Raw genomic sequence first — 24,434 nt, forward strand, 5'->3', positions numbered from 1 at the left:
ATTTTTTTCAAACCCCCAGCATAGAAAAGACTTAAAATACGAGGAGAGAAGAAGAAAACTAGAATATCAGATGCTTCCCCATTCATCTGAATAATTCTCAGCATTTTTCAAGTTGGGGCAAGCATGTGGAAAGTTCTATGGGAAAGTGCGGAACTTCCTGGATTCTCAGCGTGAGCGCAGCTGGAACTCAGAAGCTGGTTTGCGGGGAGCTCACAAGCCCCTTTGCGGGGAGACCACAGATCCCCTTGAGGGGGCAGCAAAATCATGGGGGTTTTCTGGGTGCTGTGACATGAGAAAGGTTGGCATATCCATCCAAATGCGGCAAACTTACCTGTGTATTCTCTTCATCCCAGCTGTAGCCCAGATGACGCTGCTGTTTACCAAATCTCGGCTAAAAATTCTTCTGGAATGATTTGCTGCTCTGCTTCTGTTGAAGTCAAGTGCTCAGCAGAGAACCCACAGCTCTCTCCTGACCCAAAAGATGGTGGGGGCACAGGATGGAGACATGCAACAGAGGCATGTGCGCAGGAGAAAACAGATCAGCTCGATGAGAAAGACCATCCTCGTGAGGGGGAGGAAAATGTCTCCACAGGTACTGCCATGTCAGCTGATTCCCCCTCCTCCAAATTCAGCTGTTCCTGCTCACTGCAGGCCAGTAGTGACCCTCGTGCCTCCAGCTCGGAAAATCCCTTGGATGTTAAAGGAACGAGGCCAACCGAAGAGGCTCGTGATCTGGGTGACGCCGAGGAAGTTGCAGACGGGCTGCTTTTTTCTAATTTAAGTCGTATTCCCGCCAACCACAATGTATATTGCCACAGGACAGTCCATTCCCAAGGATCGAGGCTAACAAATGCCTTACACAGTGATGGCCCTCAGGAGGGAGTCTCGGACTCTGGCCAAGCAGACCCCACAGGACAGAAATACATCAGCTTCAGCCTGCCGCTGTCGGAGGGGACTGCATCCGTCTGCCCAGGTGACAGGGCCTCGATCAAGCAGCAAGTCAGCCCACAGGTGTCCAGCGAAGACTCTGACAGTGACTATGAACTTTGCCCAGAGATAACCCTAACCTGCACCGAGGAGTTTTCAGATGATGACCTAGAGTATCTGGAATGTTCCGACGTTATGACGGATTACTCTAATGCAGTTTGGCAAAGGAACCTGCAGGGGACTGAGCATGTTTTTTTATTAGAAAGCGATGACGAAGAGATGGAATTCAGTGCGTCTTGCCTGGGTGGGTGTGAGCATCTCCTCGGTGAAATGGGTTGTGGGCCTCGGGTGTCAGATGACATCGGGCCTATGGAGGCCACCACTGGCCTCTGCGGTTATCACTCACACCCCCAAGAAGTGGGGGTGAGGAGCGGCCAAGCCTCCACCCACAGTCCCTCATCCCTGCAAACGGGGATGATTCTGACTTTGGGACCTCACTGGGACGCGACGTCTGCGGTGACAGACCCGGGGAGATATAAACCACCCGCTGCTTCCGAGGCCGCTGAAAATGATTATCCAGGAATTCGAAGAGAAACCAGAGACAGCCATCAGGCAGGAGAGGAATTCACCAGTGACAATCTGCTAAACACAGATAAAGCAGTGATCGAGACGGCAATGCAGCGCTTGTCTGGTGAGTTAGAAAAGCCAGGGGCGAGCCAGTGGTTGGAGATCGCAGCCGAGGGAAGAGTAGGGGATGAGGGTTCGTTAACCAAGAGGGGCTCAGAGAAACCTGCCAGGCTGAGGCGGCCCAGCATGAGAGGAAAACCCAAGAAACTGAGCCCCAACCTGAAATCGAATACAACAGAAAGCACCTTTAATCTCTTCTATCCCAAAGAACCTGTTAAGCACCCACGAACCCAGAGTGATAAAAGAGACGGTTCTTGGGCCAGAGCAGAAGCTGACTGGAATTCCCAGCTCCCTGCAGGACAATGTGCTAGTCCGGTCCAAGCAGAGCGAGAAGGAAAAACCCCGCAAACTCCCCTGGGCTTACTCCCCCAAAGAGGCTTCTCGGGAGAAGGGATGCCCGTCCAGAACCTGATTGAAACAGGTGGAGTTCCAGACTGGAGTGCTCATCCTCGGGTAAGACTCCTCTTTTTAAAAATTACTAGATGAAAGGTATTTGTGTGTGTGTGTGTGTGTGTGTGTGTGTGTGTGTGTGTGTGTTTCCCCTTTCCCTTCGTAGTCATGATCACTGGGCCACAGTGCAAATCAAAAGAAGTCTCCCAGTACAATGAGGGTACTTGTGAATGACAGCTGCTGCTGCTGGGAAGGAAATCTGGTTTTGAAAAAAGGCCCAGATAAACCCTAAGCCATCCTAATTATAGCAAAAGACAGATAGGAGTAAGAGGCACTAATGGGATTCTGGACAGCTGGAAAGAGAAATTTGATATTTTGTCGACTGCATGTGTTTTACCAGGCAATGTCCCTATTCAGAACGTTTTTCAAGCAAATGTTTTGGGTGAAGAGTTTAAAAGAAAAAACAATTCTCTTTAGTCATTTTTCAGGAGCGCTTTGAAAACGATAAGCGTTGGTTTTAATCAGAATTTATAGTAAAATGAAAGATTTTGGTGTGTCTGATTGGTGTGTGGAATCTGTTTCGCAGAGCTGGGGAAAGTGGAGTCAGTTTTCTGTGCCCCAAAATCAAAGTAGATTTTTGAACGAATGTTTGTTTTGATTTTCTTAGATCACAAAGTATTAGAGAGGCTAAGAAAATACTGCCAGGGAATACTATAATACTGTTTCACCCTATTACTGATTGGGGGGTATATTTGAAAGAGATGGAATTAAATTAATGGGAATAAGGCACAAAAGATATTGTGTCTCATATGTGAATTTCTTTAATTTCAAAGGGGCCCAAGTGGGCTTTGGACTGATGTTGTGCTGCATGGCCACGATTTTGTTTTTGTAACTAACCACCTAAGAAAAGTTACTCAATTGTTTTTACCACCTGTGTTCTCCCTACCCCCAAATTCATAATGGAACCTAGTACTGTTTTTGCAGATGAGACAGACTCTAAAAAACATTAAATATTGCCAAACCCATTCATAGTTAACTGAACTCTAGCTATGAAAAAGTAAACATGTAATACATCGGTTTCTAAAGACCCAGACCTGAGATAACCAAACTAAAACTCTCCAGATCTGAGGTAGCTTTTTCCTGACCAGATTGTCTGCTCCACCCGGCCAAACTTGCCACTTACAAATCACACTTATACTTTATTTTTTTGCAGGAGAACCAGCTTTATGCTATTTGGTTGTTTAACACCTACCACGGGGGTGATCACATGCCAAGGCCCACAGATGGGGATGCCCAGGATAAGTTTATGGAGATGGTTTGGCCAAAGATTAATACAAAATGAAGTTGCAGTGTCAGTAGACATGTCAGTAGACATAGCATTTTCTTTTCTATTCATAAAATGCTCTTCCTGGTTCAACTAAGTACCTTGTTAGCATTGTTTCTCCACACTGAGCATTTCATTGGGCAGATTATCTTCATGATGAAAGGTGACGGGGGTGAACGGGTAAAGCAACACTTGGAGAGGAGGCGGCTGGTGACAATGTTAGTGTTAGATCCACCACGGGGGGAGGCTCTGGGTCTGGGGTGGGTTTTGTGTTTTGTGGCACGACTCCAGCAAGTACCTGAGACCCATAAAGGTGACTCTTCAGAGAGTTCGCATTCTGCAGGTGGTAAGACTGTCCCTGACTATGCTGTGCTCAGTAACAGAGCCAGCCTCGCACTCAAGGGCGACCAGAAATGTGAATGGAAGCTGTGGATTCAGGGGCAGTTCTGTGCAGCCGGAAGTTAGAGATGGGAGCTCTGTATCTGTGGCATTTTTTACCACCAGCCCCCTTCGCATAACAAAAGTAGAAAAATTCTTCCCCAGGGCCAGGGGCACAGTGAGAGCAGATTCTTTTATCCATGCAGAAACTGTGGGAGATGCCCCAGTCCCATACATCCATACAAGATAGAAGCCAGATTTACAACAAAGGGCTAAATACCATTATAAATATGACACAAAACCATGAGAAGGTCCCTGGGAGCTAAATCAGACATTTAAAAAATACTGCTGGAAAAAAAAAAATTGGTGGATTTTTTGATAAGTCTAAAAGACATTTTAAGTATTTATTCTCAGACACCTGAGACTTTGGGAACTTAAAATTCGAAATGGTTAAAAATCGTTGGTTGGGGGTAATACTGATGGATCTCCCCACTCTTGACTCTTGGCTGATGCACTTACCTTTAGGTGCCCTTTTGTAGAAACAGTGACCGTCAGCTTATCTTTTAGTGGTTTGTCTCCGTCTGTATATTGCTTTTAGCATTCTGAGGAAAAGTCCATACCTCAGTCTGCATTTTAAGAACAAGGAAAGAACCAAATATTGTAGAAAGCCCCCTGCCCACACAGAGGTCTCCGGGAGTCTTTACTTCCTGTCCTTCCCTACTGCTTTTACAAGGTAAGGCCATCTTGTGCTGATTTGTGTGGAAAGAGTATTTACCCAGGCTGGGATTGGAAAGCCCCCAGTTTCTCTCCATTTATGGAAGATTCCAAAGTTAATCCCAGTTTGGGAGTGGAAAACAGAGAGGGTATCCCGGGCTAACTTGAATCATCTTCAAGGATCACACCGCCAATCCCTCACCTTGGTTTGGCTCTTGTCTTACGATCCAACTCAGAGGCAAAGACCTGACGACCTGCCCGGCTTAGGTTTCCTTCTAGCCACACGGGGGTAAGATCATCCTCACTCTTAAACCAGAAGCACTGTGTCTGCCCTTCTCCATGATGCCCAGATGCACCCCAGAGAGATTTGCATTTCTCTGTGGGGTCGTGGGATCTCAAGTGTACAGTATGAAAGTACAATCTTCGGGCTTGAGAGTTAAGAATCTTCCTGATCAGGAGTCAGCACTAAGCACAGAAGGTGAGTGAGCTCCTTGACGGCAGGGGGTTTTGGTCACTGTATTTCTTTCACGGAGAAGTCCCAAGTCCTTGGAATCATGCTGGCCACATAGTAGGCACTCAAGAATGGAAAGAATAAGTAGCCATATGGGACGAGATTTAATTCCATTAATTCTGTAATGATCACTGGTCTCAACCACTTTATGGCCTTTGATGTCATAAATATTTTCTTTGGCTCCCTTTACATACCAATTTTCCCATTACTAAACTGCTTCCCATTGCTCTTTGGGCCTGGCAATGGATTACTTTGTACTAAACTGTAAACACCTTGCACTTGGGGTCCCTTGTGCATGCTGGCGGTTCACATATAACCTTGGCCTCGTCAGTGCCTTGTTAGCTTTCCCAGATCGCTGGCGAGACCCAGGAAGACCTTTCCACATCCCCCTAGCATTCAAGACCCTCTGCCATGTTGTTTTCATCTACCTCGGAGTGGCAAAGCAGACAAACACACTGGTTTTTTTATCTGAAGGATGAAGCATTCTCTCAGGCGTGTGGTGTTTCTCCTGTCTTCTTGCCTGGAATGCCCTCGCTTGGCTTGTTGCCAGCTCAGCTCCTCTCATCTTTCAAGGCCAAGGTCCTGCCAGGTACTTCAAGTGGCCCGGCACCCCCGCCCCCGCAGCACAGTCCTCCTTCCTTCTGAGGGTTTCTCTTTCCTCCAAAACACAGCATTCTTGTGCAAATAAGGTATAAGGTAGGGGAGCGGGCTCTGGACCTGAGTTTGGGTCCTGCCTTTCTACTTTCTCATTCTGTGACTCTGGGAAAAACTACTTAAGCTCTCCGAGGCCCAGTTTCCTTGTCTAAAAACAGAAATAATAATAATAATGATGATAATAATAATAATGCCTCACAGAGTGTTGTGAGGATTAAAGTCTTACTAAAATGTTTATCACAGTACCTCTTATGCAGTTAGCATTTAATGAGCCACCATTTTTATTTTGCTTATTACTTACCTTTCATCTCTCTACGGAGCACGGGGCTCAAACTCACAAACCCAGGATCAAGAGTCGCACGCTCCAGTGACCGAGCCAGCCAGGCCTCCTATGGTTTACTTTCTTAATACGTATGTCCATGCCCCCCCCCATATTAAAGGCATATCGAGGGCCGACTGTGAGTGGTTTTATACCTTTTTTAATTGAAACTTGTATTGAGATCATTGTACTTGCACACACAGTGTCAGAAACAACACAGGGAACTCTCATACACTTAGCCCAGGTTTCTCGGACGGTAACATTTTGTAACACTATAGCACAAAATCACAACCAAGATATTGATATGGATACCATCCAGTGATCTTATGCAGACTTCCCAGTTTTGCTTGTGTGTGTGTGTGTGTGCATGAAGATCTCTCAAAATCTATCATTTGTGTGGGCTTGTGTGGTAAATGCGGTGTGAAACTTCATGCTCATCGGAGTTCAGACTGGTAGCGAGGCAGGTGGTTCCGTAAAACAATTTATGGCAGCTTGGAATGGGCATGGCCATCCAGTGACAGGCAGGACTCATAGTAGGTCGGTGTGTGTATGTGTGTGTGTGTGTGTGTGTGTGTGTGTAGATATAGATATGTATTTTTTACATAGGAAAATATCAAGCAGATAGTCTAAACCTCCTTGTAATGTAGTTTCCATCTCTGGGACAGAGCAACCTGAGGTTTGAATTCATCTGCATAATAAAATGTATCCCCCGCATAACAACTGTTTCAAAGGGCCTCCAGAAAGCTGATAAGCCAGCTCTCTGCTGATGATAGGAAGGGCCGAAGTTTATAGTCGCTCATCTCTTAGCACGCGGCAGTCAGGCCTCTTGTCAACACCACCGCAGATGGGCAAGTAACGCAAATATTTGTTTTGTTTTTAATCACGAAGCCTACTGTGCCACTTCTGCCAAACGCCATTACTGCTCCGCACCAGCAGGATCACCGGAGGGCTAGTTCCCGAAGTAATTGTACTCAAGGATTGTTAAATAATCCGCGGAAAGTCCTACAGCCTTGCTACTCCCAACGTGGTCTGCAGACCGGCTTGTCCAAGTACATACCCTCCAACCCAGCCCCAGCCTTGCAAAATGTGCATTTTAACTTGATTCCTGGGAGATTCCTATACATACTGAAGTTCCGAACGCTCTTGTCTACAGACAGGAGATCATTCTCAGATTAGAAAAGACCCAAGCAGGGATGCCTGGGTGGCTACCTTAAGCCTCTGCCTTTGGCTCAGGTCATGATCCCAAGACCCTGGGGTCGAGTCTTGCTCAGCAGAGAGCCTGCTTCTCCCTCCCCCTGCCGTGCTCTCTCTGACGAAGAGATGAATAAAATCTTAAAAAATAAGTAAATAGGCCCTAAACAATTTACAAAAAAAACAAGAACAAAAAACAAAAAACAAATCCTAAAGCAGAGGTCTGGTGGTGGCGGGGACCTTAACATAGTCTGGTTCCTGAATCCGGCCCTGGGAGATTCGGATGCCCTTTGGTCCAAGCGTGGCTTGGATGGTGGGGGTTTTAAAAGCTCTGGGATGGTTCTCTGTACCTGTAAGGGCCTATTTAGCTAGAGCAGCTCCATCCTGACCACCCCCCGCTTCAGGGAACTTACTTAAAAACAAGTCCCAGAAACCAGTCCCAGGTAACAAAGCCTAAATACAAGGGCGGGTTAGGTCAGGTAGAGATAACAGCCCGAATGCAGGAATGAGTCCAGCTGGTGAAGACATCCAATCAGTGGGGCGCACATACTGTCTCCCTAGCTAGCAAGGAGTGTGGGCCCTGACTTTTGGGTGCCTTTTGGGCTCCAATTCTGACCAAGGTGATAGGCTAGTTCAAATAGCTACTATGGGGTGAACTGTAATTCAATTGGCCACCCGTGTGTGACCTAGCATGACTGTGCAGCTTTCTCTGTGTGTTACAATCTCATTGGCCACCTGTGTGGAGCCAGGCCCAACCAATGGCCTTTGCTCTATAAAAGTTAGTCTTGGAGGCAGGGAGGGGTTGCCTCTTTGCAAGAGACAGCCCTGGCTGGTCAGTTTGACTCTCGATGCTTGGCGCAAAATAAATCTTTGCTTGACCTTTGCTTTGTATCAGTCTTGCTGCTTTGCCCATAGACCCAACAGTACCTACAAATCTGAGAATCTTAGCTGTGCTTTAGAACCATCCCTGTTACTCTCTAAATGTACAGATGCCTAGGCTCCACCCCCGGAAGTCCTGAGGTCAGTGGTCCTAGGGTACTAGGGCTCAAGCTTGCAGACCTGCAGTCCTTAGGGGAATAGGAGGGTCGTCTTGGGAGGCTCAGGGTTGAAGCCCCGCAGAGTGAGGCCGCAGGGAGCTGACGGTTGTATAGCCCATGAAAGCACCGTCTCAGGGATTCGGGCGCCCCTTGCCCCTGACTTCTCTCCAGTGTCAGCTGAGGAGTCTGGCCCCGGGTTACTCTGGACTACTTTCCAAACAGGCAATGGGTGTTCTCCACCCCAAAGATCTGCTGCTCTCGGGTTGTGTGTGCATTCCTGCAATACCTCGTATTCTGTGAGAATCACACCCTCTCCACGATCAGGGCTTCTGGGGGAAAACAACATTGCCTGCAGGTTGCTTCCTAAACGGGTCGTCAGAAAACCAGAGACAGAAGCAAAAAACTGTGCATGGGAAGTTCCCTCAGACAGTGCAGGGAGGCAGCCCAGGTGGGCCGGTGGTCGCCAGGGCAGATATTAGAGACGCACAAGAGAACTGGGTGGAGATGCTGGCAGCCCTCAGGTTAGGCAGGTGGGAGGGTGCTGAGGGTTGCGGGGACAGAAAAGGATCTCTGTGTCTGCGTGGCTGGGGGGTGAGTGCCACCTGGCCTCAGGACACACCCCCCCACCTGGCTGCCTGCCAGCCTAGAGTGCTTGTCTCAGGAGACAGAAGTGCGGGACAGGCCTCTTTTTTTTTTTTTTTTTTTTAAGATTTTATCTATTTATTTGATGGAGATCACCAGTAGGCAGAGAGGCAGGCAGAGAGGAAGGGAAGCAGACTCCCTGCTGAGCAGAGAGCTGGATGTCGGGCTCAATCCCAGGGCTCTGGGATCGTGACCTGAGCCGAAGGCAGAGGCTTTAACCCACTGAGCCACCCAGGCGCCCCACAGGCCTCATTTTTAATTGTATTCAAAGACGCCTAGAGAGCGTCTCTGCTGCCAGTGCAAAAGCTGAGCTGGAGGCTCTTCCCCTTCCTGCTGGAGATTCTCTACTAGATTCAGGCGCCTGGGGGTGGGGGTGGGGGGTGTTGGGATCACGTGGGAACCAAGGCAGCACTTGGTCACACCCACGTCTACTCACCCATCACAGAGGGGGGTCGCGTCACAGATCCTGTGTATGGCCCAGAGGCGCCTGGGGCCCACGGTCTGCTTCTGCTCGGGGCTCAGGGCAGTGCGTCCCCACTGAGAGGGCCTGGATTACTGGCACCAGAGTCACCTGTGCGGTGATTTCAGATCTCTAAATCCTACTGGGCGCTCCGAACCAACGCTGGGGGTGGTTCTCGTGGCAGTAAAATTCCAACCTTGGTCTTCATTAGACCGAGATCTCGAGGTTCTACTACCCCTTTCTAATGCCCCTTTCGGGGGCATTCCCGAAAGGAATCAGGGATTTTGGAAGCAACAGGAAGTTTCAGGCTTGTCAAGTATAACCCCTTTGCCCTAAGAGGGGGGAAACCCCTAACGATTGGGATGTTTCTCTGCTTTCTAGTTGGCTTGGGCGGAGTGCCGCCTGTTCCGCACCTGCCCCGCAACTGAAATGAATACGGATCCTGATTTATTGTAACTAATCCAAAACAGGTGTGCTGTCTCCAGCTGAGCTTTATTTTAAGGAGTAGTTCAGGGACAGGAATTTGGGCGGCAGCAGTGGAGGCGGAGAGAGGAGGGTCCGCGGCTGCTTGGGTGGGTGTTGCTTGAAGCCAGTCTCTCTCCACGGACTTGGATGGGAGCTGAGTGCCCGAGACATGCCTTGTTGGTGTTTGTTGGCTATGAGGGAAAATGAACTTGATAATGGGATAGGAAAAAACTGTAGGACTAACCATCCGTCTATCAATAGAAATGATAAAGCTGTGGCAGAAAAGGGTGGGTGCAGCCCCCACTAGATCAATAGGTAAATCAAACCAAGTAGAGAGTATAGAATCAGATCCACGAATATATTGGAATTTGGTTTATGATGGAAATAGCACCTCAATTTTAGGAAAGAAACGTCTTCAATGCTGACACAATTAGCCATCTACGTGGAGACAAGAAGATAAGCCTTGCAGTGGACCCCAAATAAATTCGAGATGGATCTTTGAGTTAAATATATATTTTTTAAAAACCCAAAATCATTGAAAAAAATATTGAGAACTGTTTTTATGAACTGGAAAGCCATAAGACCTTCTTGGGACACAAAGGACAAAAAAGGAAGAAAACATTGATCATTTTGGTTACATCAAGTTAATTTCTATATAACAAAAAAAAATGTCACAAACAAGTTAAGTGAAAGTGACATACTGGAAGAAATATGTAGGACAGCTGTAACCGATGAAGATTAATTTCCCAAATTATATAAAAAGCAGATAAGAAAACATTTCCCTAACAATTGAATTTTAAGCAAAAGTAAAAGTAAGTACGAAGCCCATAGAAGAGATATACAAATGGTCACTAAACATGTGAGATGTTCAACTTCATGAGAATTAGGAAAATATACATTTTAAACATGTAATATCTCTCACCTATCAGGTAGGCAAAAAATTTACAGGATGGGAGATAATATCAAGGTGTTGAGACTTTGGAGAAATGGGTACTCTGTCAGCGAGCGTGTAATTTGGTGATATCTTTTAAAACTCAAAGAGGCTATTACCCATCATCCTGCAGTTTCACGGGCCCAAGGAGACATATACCATGATGTAGAGCAAGAAAAGTATATTACAAAAGGATTCACACAACATGGTACCATGTAGCCCCCTCCCCGAATCACCCCATAACCATACACGTCATTTGTACCTACACGTGGGAGTACATGAAATATCTTTGTGAAGTGTAGAAGGAGCCACACCAAAATGACAACCGTGGCTACTCCGGGAGCGACACAGGAAATTGGCGTTGAGATAGGTGATGAGGAACGTTAGAGTTCTTAAGGAAACGACACTCATTTCTTACTTGTATTATTGAAAACTACTATTTTTAAAAAGGCGAATAAATGGAGGTCTAGGAATCTGTGATTTTGGTTCTGGTTCTGCCATTAACCAGTTTCGTGTCCCTGAGTTCATTTCACCCCTTCTTTGGGCTTTTTCCCTCCGTTTTTACTTAAACTGAAGACGTTTGAACATGAGGGTCTCCAAGTTTCCAAGGCGGTAAAGTCCTGTGAATCCCTAATTCCACATCAGCTGCCAAAATAAATACCAAGTAGAAGGGGAAGAAAATGTGGACCTTAAGGTGAGGAAATCCTTTCTAAGCATAAGGAGGAAAATTGGTAAATTCTGCATATGAAAAACCTTATAAACAGAATGTAAAAACAAATGAAAACTTAGAGAAGTAGGTACTGGTGATGTGTAGACAGTTTAATCCAAAACAGGCAAAGGAATCACAGTCAATTCATTAAAAAACAATGTACTTATCAGCTGACTTCCTTCACACCCTCCGTTTTTAGTGATTGCTTTTAAAGTGATACTATCTCCAGCTGATAAGACTGTGAGGAAAGAGGCTTTCTTCTTCACTGCCGGTGGAAGTGCGAATTGGTATCATCATTCTGGGAGGCAGATCGGCAATATTCACTTCATACCTTTAAGATGCAGACTTTGGCCCAGTAACTCACCGTATGCAGTGATCAGAGCAGTTAAGACCTAGCATGAGAATGTTCATTGCAGCGTGACTTGTAATCATGAACCTTTGGGGACAATCTAGATCTTTAATGGGGAAAGGGATGCTTAAATGTTGTGGTACAAAATCCTTTGGAACACCACGCAACCATTACAAATCATGCTTTGAAAGCATTTAAGGCGATAAGAAAATGCTTGTCAACAAATGACAAAAACTACATATATGTACTCTCTTCCCTTGAAAAACTTGGTGTCGTGACAGAAAGTTCCAGCTCTTCCCCTGCAGTCCTATGGAAAGCCCTGGGCTCTCCTGTTCAATGCCTTTACACCTTGCTCCAATTCTAGCATAAATGAGTCCGTCTCAAAATCACTCAAGGACCTGTGGCTTTTAAAAGGAAATAGCCTCGGGGGCTCCTGAGTGGTGTGGTTGGCTAGGTCTCTGACTCCTGATTTTGTCTCAGGTCATGATCTTGAGGTCCTGAGATCGCGCCCCGTGTCAGGCTCTGTGCTCAACGGGGTGTCTGCCTGAGGTTCTCTCTCCCTTGGCTCCTCCCCACTCCCTGTGTGCTCACTTGCTCTATTTCTGAAAAATAAATAAAAAGAAAAAGAAATGGCCTCTCTTCTCTTCTCCCAGCTACTTTATAGTATAAATAAGCTCCATTCCATTTTTCTTGAAAAACAACCTACTTAATACTACAACTTTCCCCAATCCCTTAAGAAGCTGCCCCAAATCTAGCAAGACAACCTTCCTCTTTGATCAATGAAAATTAGTTCTCTTCGAGGCTGAAAGTTAGATGCTGAGTAGAGGCCCCAGGAGCATCCAAGGGGCCTGAAAATGAGTTAACATTGTTAAAAATAGAACCGATAAATAGGGATAAAATCGCCTTTCTTACCATTTTCCTGTAACCATATATGGTGAGACTGTATTATGTGAGAGGTCAGGTTTCTCCGGGAGGAAAGCTACTCTGTAATGGTAAGCAAGGTGTCCCGGCTGCTTGCGAACCCTCCCCCCCATTCATGTAGGAAAGCCCAGCTCCCACAGTGTTGGTATTTAGAAGTGGGGCCTTTAGATGAGCTCATGAGGGTGAAGCCTCCATGATGGGGGTTCGGGTCCTTATGGGCAGAGGAAGAGAGCCCAGAGCTGGCTCGCTCTCCCTCCTGCCCTCCCCCCACTTGGTATGTGTGCAGAAGCGTCTCTTTCCCTCTCCCTCCCCCCCTCCCCCCTCCTCCTGTCTCCCTGACTCTCCCTCCTTCTCTCTCTCTTTTCCTCCTTTCTCTGTCTCCCTCTGTGTATATATAATGTTTCTCTCCCTCACTCCCCCCCCCCTCTCCTTCTGTGTGTGTGTGTATTTGTAGGTATTTCTTCCCTCTCCCTCCGTTCGCTCCCTCTGTGCCGTGCGAGGACACAGCGAGAAGGCAGACTTGGGCCAGCCAGAGAAGGAGTCCTCACCACGCTGCTCTCCAGAACTAGGAGAAACCCCTCTCTGTTGCTTGAGCCGCCCCGTCTGTGGCATGTTGTTAGAACAGCCCAAGCAGACTGAGACGTCCGGCCACCCTCAGAGTTCAGAGCCCCAGGTAATGGGGGAGCCGTTCGGGGCACTAATGTAGTAAATTACTACAAAGCAAGCCCGGAGTCCCCAAGAGCTTTCATTTGTACCTAATTTAAATCAGAGGCTATTCACAGGGAGGTTGGACGTTCTTATAAATGATGGTTTGGGTGGTGTTCTGTTCATTGCGTGACATTTACAGGACGCTTTAGTAAGGCATTTTTCTGAAACGGAATTTTTATTTACCAAAACCCAAGCAATGAGGCAGTCATTGCAGGCAGGTGTGTCATTAGAAAGCGTGACGAAGAAGCTGTGGTGGGCGGGCACTTTCCGATCATCATCTCAAGTTCCGTCCCTGTCACAGTCTGCACCGGCTGGAGGGAGGAACAAGTGTTGTCTTCCGTAAAAATAGTAACCATTCATAGAGGGTTCACATGTTCCCAGGACTATGCTAATGCCCTGCGTTGGGTAGTAATCCCTGTAATAAAGATGTGAGCTGGCCTACACAGCTCAAAGAGGTTAATTAACATGCCCGCGGTACATCTATTTTAAGGGACAAAACTGGAATTCACACTCACTAAGGAAATCCGATCAGCGCGGCACAAAGGGAGGCTGAGGGTTATGGGGCCAGCGCATTCTGACAGATGGCAGAGAACCCCAACTGAGGGACCCCAGCATCCGGGGGGTGTATGAAGTTATCGAATTGTCCCCGCGGCACTGTGCCCCAAGGCTCCTCCGTCACTTACATTGCCCTGCAAGTGCGGGTGAAGACCGTTTCTAGCTCCCCCTGCCCAAGGTCTTTCTTCAAGGCCCGGAAGGTTTTCTGGCCACACAGGACAAGGTAGCTGGAAGGAGGAGACCTCACTTCCCCATAGGATGATTCTAAGGCAGGGGCCACACAGTTTTGGACCGGTGCCCCGTAGGGTCTGGTTCCTGTGTCCACACCCGCCACCTGTTCGGTCCCATGCAGGTGCCTCCCGTCCCTGACTCACACTCCTCCTCTCCTGTGCTCCCTGAGGTCACCTCCTGATAGGCTCCCTACATCCCTGCTGTTGAATCAAGGTCAGCTTTTTGGAGGGGATTCCAATGAAGACCACTCCCTAAAGTCTCCCATTAAAGGTTGCGTCTTGCATCCCTAGAACACCGAGGGAGCTCCCTTTAAAGGCTTGACTGTGGAGGCATCTGGTTGATTCCTTAAGGCCCAGTGTTCAACGTCACTCATTTCATAACACTTCCAGAATCCTAATGCCCCGCCTCACCGTCCTGCCCTAATGCTCTCCCTTCGCCCAAGCCCTATGGCTCTTCGTTTCTCTGACTTATATGGCCTTTACTGCAAATGACACCGGATTAGATAGACAGTAAAACTGATCCATGATTCCTCACGGGCCAGGGGCGAGCCTTCTGGAACACACACAGGGCCTGAGAGTCAGAGATGCCCAATACATGCTGAGTTGAACTCTGACATGTGATCGGACAGGCCCGTCTGTGAGAGGGGATTTCAACTCAGCACACGGGACAAGACCTTCCGGGACTTTGTAAACCAGAGTCATAGGAAAAGATTTGAATTGTTATAATTCATTTCAAACCACACAATGGTATGACTGGAAAAGTAGCGTTTTAGTTTACTAGGGTTACCGTAATAAAATACCATAGACTGGCTGGATGAAATAATGGAAAATTTGCTTTCTCCCAGTTCTGGAGGCTGGATGTCCAAAGCCAAGGAGGTAGTTGGCCCAGTAGGTGTCTTCTTGGGCCTCTTTCTGTGGGTTAAGGATGGCCACCTTCTCACTGCATGTGTCTGGTGTCTGTCTATGTCCTAACCTCCTTTCTTGTAAGGACATCAGTCATTTCAGGCCCCCCTGAATGACCTCATTTTACCTTAATTACCTCTTTCAAGGCTCTATCTACACACATCACGTCATTCTGAGGTGCAGGGGTTAGGACTTCAACATATGAACTGGGGCAGGGGGCACTTTTTAGCCCCTAATGAGTAGTCTGTAAATCTCTCCTAGACTATTTTGAGGGCATGTGTCAATAGGAATGAAGATACGGAGAGTCAGCACTTAACTATCTAAACCAGGAAACTCCACCGTTCTGGAAAAGCAAACATGCCTGGTTCCATCTTATGGAATGAGGGTGACAGATGCTGGCTGGGGGGGCACCCCAGCAGGTGGTCCAGACCTGTGAGACACTGTAGGAGGCTGAACAATGCATCTAAAGATAGAGATCTATGCCCCTGTCCCCAGTTCCTAGAACTTGTGACTATATTACCTTACGCGGTGAAAGGCACCTCGCAGCCGGAAGTTAAAGGTTTCGATTACCCTGGGTGGTCCAGTGACCCAGATGTAACCACAAGGGCCCTTCTGAGTGGGAGGGAGAGAAGAGGGTCAAAGTCTGAGAAAGATCTGAAGTCCCCACGCTGCTGGCTTTGAACCTGGAGGAAGAGGCCAGGAGTCTGGGATGGCAGGCAGCCTCCAAAAGCCTGAAAAGGCAAGGAGCTCTCTTCTGGAGCCTCTAGAAGGAATGCAGCTTTGCTGATACCGTGATGTTAGCCCGGTGAGATCCATGTTGGACTTCTGACTGCAGAACTGTAAGGTCATAAATTTGCTGAGAAACTACTACGGACAGAAAGGGTAATTTTTTAAAAAAGATTTTTATTTGTTTATTTGACAGACAAAGATCACAAGTAGACAGAGAGGCAGGCAGAGAGAGAGAGGAGGAAGCAGGCTCCCCCCTGAGCAGAGAGCCCGATGTGGGGCTCCATCCCAGGACCCTGAGATCATGACCTGAGCTGAAGGCAGAGGCTTTAGCCCACTGAGCCACCCAGGTGCCCCAGAAAGGGTAATTTAAAAACAGAGTACCTGAAAGTAAGTCTGGGGATATCTTTCTTCAGGTTTTTTGCTTCAGACATCAGAGAAGGGACCCATTCATGACATAGACTTTGCTAATTCCAGTTGTCTTTGGCTTAGAAAATCTGATGTGCAAGAGAAAACAAGAAAAATGGCCATCTTTGCCCCGGAATTTGGCTTAATTTAAAATAACTATAACAGGGCAGCCTCAATGATGGGAGGCAAAAAACAAAACAAAACAAACAAAAAAAAACAAAAAACAACAACAACAAAAAACCAGGGTGCCTGGGTGGCTCAGTTGGTTAAGCATCTGCCCTTGGCTCAGGTCATGATCCCAGGGTCCTGGGATCGAGTCCTGTGTCGGGCTCCTTGCTTAGCGGGGAACCTGCTTCTCCCTTTCCCTCTGTGCTCTCTAACTTTCTCTCACTCTCTCTCAAGTACATAAGTAAAATCTTCAAAAATAAGTAAATAAAGTAAGTATAACATTTGGGAACTCAGGAAGCCTCTGAGAGGAAGGACAGAGCCACGGACTCCACAGCTAATTTACTCGGGAATTCCTGGGTGCTGTCTGGACCCTGCCTGGGACATCTCCAGGTGCACTGACTCAGGTGTGCAGAGGAGCTGAGCACACCGGTGAGGGGGCTGGGCTCCAGAGAAGGCCACGCCCCTGTGCACCTTCTGACCTCAGGGCTGTGTAGGAGGCCAGGAACCCCTGAGCAGCCTCCAGGGCTTGGCTCCTCCAACCAGATGCCAGTGCATGTGGAGCCCCGATAGTTCTTTGTCACGGGCAACAGTCCTGCCCATCGTAGGGTATGTACGAGTGTCTCTGACCGGCTTACCCCACCTCACCCCTCTGGCTACTTCTCACCCCCACCCCAGCTGCCAACGACAAATACCTCTAGACTTTGGCGAATATCCTCTGGGGAAGGGGCAAAAATGACCCGAAGTCCATTAGCTCTGGCTAAAGGCTGTACCCTCACCAGCAACAGGAGAGAACAGCAGAGGCCCTCTAAATCCAGGCTGTGCAACAGAAACGTCACCCAAGCCACATACATAATTTTTTGCCTGTTCCCAAGTTGAGCAACCATCACCACTCTTGAATTCCAGAATGTTCTCATCATCCTCAAAAGAAACCCTACCCATTAACAGTCATTTCCTCTTCTCTTCTCCCCCCAAGCACTTGGTAAACCTGAATTAATTTCTGTCTCTATAGATTTGCCTATTCTGGATATTTCATAGAACCAGAATCATACAGAATTTGACTTTTCTGTGTCTGCCTTCTTTCGCTTAGAATAGGATTATCCAGGGTCATCCATGTTGGATCATCTACCCACACTTCGTTCCTTTTCACGGCTGAATAAGATCACACGGTATGGATAAACGTGGTATATCCATTCTTCATCCATTCCTCAGCTGATGGACATCTGGGCTGTTTCCACTTTGTAGTTATTAGGCATAATGCTGCTGTGAAAATTCATGTGCCAGGTTTATGTGTGGGCATATGTTTTCAGTTCCCCTGGGCGAATGCCCAGGAGAGGAGTTGCGAGATGACTTTCCATCTAACTTTTTGAGGAGCCACCATTCTGGTTTTCCAAGCAGCTGGACCATTTGCATCTCTACCCGTAGTACAGAGGAGTGAGCCACACACGTAAATTTAATTTTTTTGGAAGCTACGTTTTAAAGTTATAAGACAGGTGGAGTAAGCTTTAATTTTTTATTAACTGAGTAATTTAATTTTTATTAATGAAATATAACTGAAATATTATTTCAGTATATAATCCATATAAAAATGAATGAGATATTTTACTTTTTTTCCCTGGTATTAAGGTTTCAAAATTTTACACTTGTGTTGTCTCTCAGTTTGGATGCTAACTATTCACTGGAAAACACTTGATCCGTATTTAGCTTTCACAAAATTAACAATTGAAAGAATAGATTCATATACCCAAATTGTTCCAAAACTGCCTTACAAATTTTACTATGGATCTCGTACATGTCAGCTTTTGGACTTACACGTCACTTAATTAAAATTATTTCAAATGAAAAGTTTAGTTCCTTAGTTGCACTGGGAACATTTCAAGTGTTCCTTAGCGGCAAATGGCTATCTTCTGGATGGGACATCTCAGTTCTAAGTTATTTCCTTTATAATTGTGATTTTTTTTTTTAGAGCATACTGCCCCAGTCTCAACCTTGGTTTCTTTTTTTCCTCTCCTACAGCTGATTCAGTAACGAATTATCATTTTCTTTTTATTTTGAAAAATAGACTTTTTTTTTTTTTCAGAACAGTTTTTGGCAAAATCGAGCAGGAGCCATAGACAGTTCCCATACGCTTCCTGCCCTGCATATGCACAGCCTCCCCCATTACCAACATCCCCCATCAGACATTGGTTATGACTGATGAACCTCCACTGACACACCATTATCACCCAGAGTCCACGGTTTATGATAGCGTTCACTCTTGGTGGTGTGCGTTCTGTGACTTTGGACAAATGTATAGTGACGTGCACCCACCATTATGGTATGTGGTTCTATTTTGTTTTTAAGAAAAGGAGGGGGGAGGAGAGAGAGCGAGCAGGAAGAGGCAGAAGGAGAGGGAGAGAACCTTAAGCAAGCTCCACACTCAGTACAAAGCCCCTGACTTGGGTCTCAATCCCACGACCCTGAGATCACGACCTGAGTTGAAATCAAGAGTCGACTGAGCCACCCAGGTGCCCCTGTGCTTCCATTTTTAAAGGAAAGGGCTGTTTCCTGTATCCCATATATCTAGCTATGGTCTACCAGTTTGGACCAAGTGGCAAAGAGCTGCGATTGTCACCCTGTGAGCCCCTTCAGCCTTGGAGCCCTAACCCCGTGGAGCCTCTACGTTCAATACCAAGTTCCAACGCAGCCCCCCATGGCCAGGGCCTTCGTGTCCCAGATGGCATCCTGGCAGCCTCGCTGCTTGTTGGGCAGGCTCTTGTATCACTTTAAAAACAACAAGCCACCCTGCCCCCGAGCTGTCTATCAGGTTACTCAGGACAAAAGGGGACACTTCCCAGTTGTCTTTGAGGTCACAGGTTCCTGGGCTTGGGAAATCAGATGTGCAATTGAAGGCTGGAGCCGGGCTCGGGGGAGCGACTGCTTTCCCCTTGAAAGTGAGTTTTCATCGTAAGATGTCTAAGGACTTATGTCTGAAGGTCAAGGTTCAGCAGGAACATCTGCCCAGAATCAGGGAATCTGTGGCCCACTCCCTCAAGGATTTGGGGCTCATATAGGATGGTGCTTCTCACGTTCTCATCTGCACGCAGGTCACCTGAGAAGTTGTTGGAAAGCAGCTTCTGATTCACCAGGTCTAGGGCGGGGTCTGGGATCCTACATTTCCAGTAAGTTCTAAGGGATTTCCAGTGACCGCACTTGGAGCAACCAAGGCTTTCCCCAGAAAGTGCTCGATGTGTCCTGCCTTTCCCTTCCACTCTCCGCCATCACACGCAACTGCCCAATAGCTAATATTAGCTCGTGCTGATGGAGTTCAAATATGTGCCAGGCACTGTGCTAGGACTTCGGTGGGTTAGCTTACTGAATTACCTCGCAACCCAGCAAGATACATCCTGCGGCTGTCCGGGCTCTGGGTCGGGGCAGGGAGGGCGGGGGTGGTAGGGTGCATCCTGGCTTTAAACGGAGTCTGGCTGACTCCAGGCCCTCAGCCCTAACCACATTACATAGCCTCCTGATTCCGTGTTAGGTCCGAGCTCCTTAACTGTCTTTAGAATGAAAATAAATTCTGATAACTGCGAATGCCTCTGGGGAAGGCGACTGAGTGGGTAGTGGGGGTAGGAAGGGCACTTTTCAGTCATGCATGCCCGTTCTCCAGGTACCTTGTGAATGTTGTACTGTGTGTGTGAGACCTACTGTGATAGAGCGATGAACACTTTGAAAAAAACTAAGCCTGTGGCCTCCATCGTCAGAGCCATATACCACTCGGGGGTCAGTATCAGACCGGTTCCCAGGGCAAGGGCATCAGATATCTTTCTCCAGACTGGGCATTCGGCATCATTGGTGAATTGACGAAGGTTCTTCAGGCTCTAGCCATAGCTTTCCCGTCCTCTTCTAAGACCCTCCCCGCATGCTACTGCAGCAGTCTTCCTCAAACCTGAACCTGGGAATATCATTCCCTTGTTTAAATCGAGAACACCTTCCTGGCTCCAGCCAAACCTTGGTGGACCCTCTCTCTACAGGACTAAATCCGAATGCTTTGGATGACACGTATGGATCTCCATATCTGGGCAGTAGGCTCTTGCCAAAGTCTCCCGGCTACCTCGCCCTTCCCACGAACCCCATATCCTAGTCATTCCAGATGACGCAGGGAGGGGGACTTCCCTGCTCCGCTGTCTGGTTCATGCTGTTTCCTTGACCTGCTCTCCCGAGGGCACCCTGGCTGATCCCCTCCACCTTCTCTGCCTCCTTACATGGAAAGTAAATTCCAAGAAGCCAGTCTTTGGCTGCTGATGTCCCTTTTCCAGCAGCTGTGATGAGGCCTGGCACACAGAGAGCTTTCTGTAAGTGTGTGTGGAATAAAGGAATGAAAGAATTAAGAAACATAAAGGCACGGGCAGCTCATAAATGGATTCTGGGTCTTTCCCTGATATGCTGGTCCTTTCCCCTCTCCCTGAAGGAGAATTCATTTCCCCCATAAGGTTTTATTCCTACCTCTGTACTCCTACAGTACAGCTGTGTGTTCGTTCACCTGGGCCGCTACTGTGCAGAGCCGTGTGGAGGCAGACTCTGGGTCTGATTCATCTGTGAGTGCCCAGGACAAACACGGCGCTGAGTTAGATCTCATTCGAGAGGCACGACAAACATGAACAATCATTTCCCCCCACCCCCTCCAATCTGCTGCCCCCACCGCATTTGCAGAGCTGAGGAGGGGGAAGGGGGCGGGCGGGTGGTAAAATTACAAATTCTGTAAGTCCCCCTTTCTGCTGATGCTTGAAAAATTTATCTTTCTGAGTCAGCACAGGTATTTTGATATTGCCTTGAGATTTCGGGCTTTTTTTTTTTTTTTTTTTTTTTTTTTTTAAGTGATGGCTTAAAAACAAGTGCTTTCACATTTACCATCAAACTGATGGTGTTGGGTGGGAAAATAACCATCATGAGAACCCTCCCTCCCTAGCTCCGGACCCAGCTCTGACAGTAAATGCAAGGAACTCCCTAGTCACTGCCTGTCCATCAGCAGCTCGGAGAAGGTCCAGCTCAGGCCTGGCCTGGTCCCTGGAGGGACATTCTGAAGTGGCTGGCACTGATTACAGGGGTCCAGAAGCCAGGCAGCAACCAGGGATAGACTCTTGGTTGTTCTGAATTCCACCATCCTGACAGACCCCTTACCATGGAAGCAAGTGGGCCCTCCAGAAGAGAGCCAGCCTCCCTAGAGCAATCCTGTGGCTAGAACATCATTCTAAACCTCAAGTCCACACCACCCATCACGGGGCAAAACATCACAGCTGAGCCAGCTGGAGACAGTGGGGGAGGGCAGGCCAACAGGACAGGCCCGGAAAGGAGTGGGTTGCTGTAGTGGGTTGAAAATTGTCCTCTCCAATGTATGTCCGTCCACCTGGAACACCAGAATGTGACTTTTTTAGAAATGGGGCTTTTGCAGATGTAGTTAAAGAGGAGGTCAAAAGACTGGAAGGCGGATTCTTCCCTAGAGCTTTCAGAGAGAGCATGGCCCTGGGGACACCTTGATTTCAAGCTTCCGGCCTACAGATCTGAGACAGAGGAATGCGGGTTGTTCTAAGTCACCCACTTGATGGTCATTTGTTTCCGTAACTCGAGGAAACTGATGCGGTCGCCAGGAGTATGTCCATGGATATGTCTGAAAGAAAAATTTCTGTTTTTCCATTTCTGCCTCTAGGACCCACTTCCAAAGTAGCTCAGGAGACAAGGGTCGCCTCAAGGGTGAGGTGAAAATGGTCAAAGGTTGTGCCGAGGAAAGCAAACAGCTGGAAAGAAAAAGGCATCTGTTCTTACTTTTGTTTAGGCGGGACAGTGAGTTTTAGCTGGATTTTGTTGAGAGAGGAGTTTTCAAAATTCCTTTCTTCTCAGATTAGGGAGCCCTATATCTGTACACACAGTGGGAGGGCGTGAGGGTTTGGACAAGTGGACACAGCCCTTGGAAGGTGCCCTCGGAGATGCTGGGACAAAAGGCTGACAGAGTCAGGGCCCAGAGAGACACGTCTGCCCAGACTTCACACCTCCTGGTATCAGGATTCTGCCTGCACCAGCTGAGGGAAACCGTGAGCACAAATCTTTCCCCTGCTTCCATTTTGGGACGTGGAGAGTAGTCCAGCACCCATATACCAGTGTGGAAAACTCTGACACCAGCTCCCACAGGGGCAGGAGCAGAACCAGGCAGAACCAAGGACCCGGGAATTTCCTAAAACAATGTTCAAGTTATTGGATCAGAGCCAGGCCTAGGCAGAGAGAAAACTGTTACTCCCTACACAGTCCTCAGCTTCCTATGTGTGATGGAGAGCTCCAGAGGAAGACAAGATAAGTTCTAGAAAAACAACAACAACAACAAAAACCCAGGGCTTCCATGTACGCATGCTTCAGGGAAGAAATATATGAATTTTCAATCCACTGTCAGGACAAATATCAGCTCAGAATAGTTTCTGCTCTTCTGGCTCAAATCATTGCACCGAATCCAGACCTTGTCTTTCTTCCTTGGGTCTCCCAGCATTTCCCTAACAACTTCAGCTTCCTGAAACTTCTTTCTGAATCATTCTGTTTCCTCCCATCTACAGTGGGAGAGTTGACGTTGGTGGTTCCCTGAATTTCCGGTCTAATCACCACATTCCTCTTTGCTCTTCCCCTGGCCTTTGATTTCCTTCGTCTTTACCATGCAGGGGTTTTCAACTTAACCCTTCAACCGCACATTCTAGCCGTACAACGCTGTGTCCATAGTCACTTGGACATGGCCACCTTCAGTGCCTTGTGCCCACTGGAACAAGTGTTCTGATTCTTCTGGACAGTCTTGTTTGGAACCTCAGTCGCTCACGGTAGAAACAAGAGGTGCTTCTCCCTCTCTCTACTCAAAAAAGAACTGATGGCTTCAGTTTAGATCTAAAGAAGACCGAGCCCAACCAAGCAACCAATTATTAGAGATGAAGATTTAATTTTAGTAGAATACATGTTAACCAAAGCACAGGACCCTCAGCAATTTTTCAAGTAGCAGATCAACATCTCAACAGAGAACGAGAAGAGACCCATACTCCGAAGATGCAAAACCTTCCTGGGTTGGCAAAGACACCCTGACCCAAGAACAGACTGGATGGATTTGACCTCTTTTCTACACATCTGCTGTGTGCCTCGCACAAGGCTGAGTAAGCCTACCTAGGAAATTTTGCCTCTGCTGAGCAAAGCTGTCTCTGAATCTAATCGGGTACCATGCTGCCTGCTGGGTATCTGTGCCCTTCTAGAACTGAACTCTCTGGGGAGACATTTTCTAACCAGAAGCCAAACCTGGGCACAGCTCTCTCCTGCTACTTACAAGAGATAGATGGCAGAGAAGGGACACTTCAAGCCCATGCTTACATTTTCTCCTGATTTTTCGGAATGACTATCCGAGACAAGTGACCTGCCTATATTTACACTTATATTCAGATTTTCCGTGTGCCCAATGCCATCTCAGCTGTGCCCCACGAAGCCAGGCTAAACAGACAAGGTAGGAGTGTCATAACCATGACACGTATTTCCTGTTCCTAAGGTTTACAAGAACTTGCTTTGTACAGTGTATTATTTTCAGGGCAGTAACAGTAATTGCTACTATGTCGGTTTTGATTTTGCTCACAAATTGTAAAAACTGTAAAGAGAGAGACTGATTTGAAAATGCTCCCCTAAAACCTGACTAAGGGTTCATTGCCTGCTCCCCACCCCCCACCACACAACTCACCCCCGCTTACAGCCAATAGCAGGAATTCAGTCCGAGGCTCCCGTGGGCCCCGGGGAGGAGACTGATGGGCTCAAGGGGGTCTGGAAACCCCTGCAATGATACACAGAACCGTGTAGGTAAAACAAGATTTGGGGGAAGAAGAAGAAGCCAAAACTTTTCTCAACCCCAAAAAGCATTAGCAGAGTTGGGGGCTCTACCATTGTGCTCTGTGGCTGTGAAGATTTTCATCAGCTTGGGCTGCGAATGTGAGCCTCCAGAACTCTGTGGGGCGGGCTGGACGGCCCCTATGTCCGAGCAGCGCAGCCTACTGGAAGCACAGGCCCTTCACTGCACCCAGGAGGGAGAAGCCCCAACTCTAGAGGCAGCACAAGAATCAGGACACGAGGCCGTAGGGTGACCAGCCC

General features: G+C 47.6%; 1 protein-coding gene across 2 annotated transcripts in view; it reads left to right on the plus strand.

The window, feature by feature from the left end:
* The window catches only part of ALPK2 (alpha kinase 2), a 115,658-nt gene that overhangs the window by 44,735 nt on the left and 46,489 nt on the right, over positions 1 to 24,434 (plus strand). For both annotated transcript variants that reach the window (XM_059139483.1, XM_059139484.1), the window contains exon 5: positions 354 to 2,067. In XM_059139483.1, coding sequence (XP_058995466.1) covers positions 354 to 2,067 — 1,714 coding nt within the window. The remainder of the gene's footprint in view (positions 1 to 353; positions 2,068 to 24,434) is intronic.

Source organism: Mustela lutreola, chromosome 11, assembly GCF_030435805.1.
Source record: "Mustela lutreola isolate mMusLut2 chromosome 11, mMusLut2.pri, whole genome shotgun sequence".
Classification (NCBI taxonomy): domain Eukaryota; kingdom Metazoa; phylum Chordata; class Mammalia; order Carnivora; family Mustelidae; genus Mustela; species Mustela lutreola.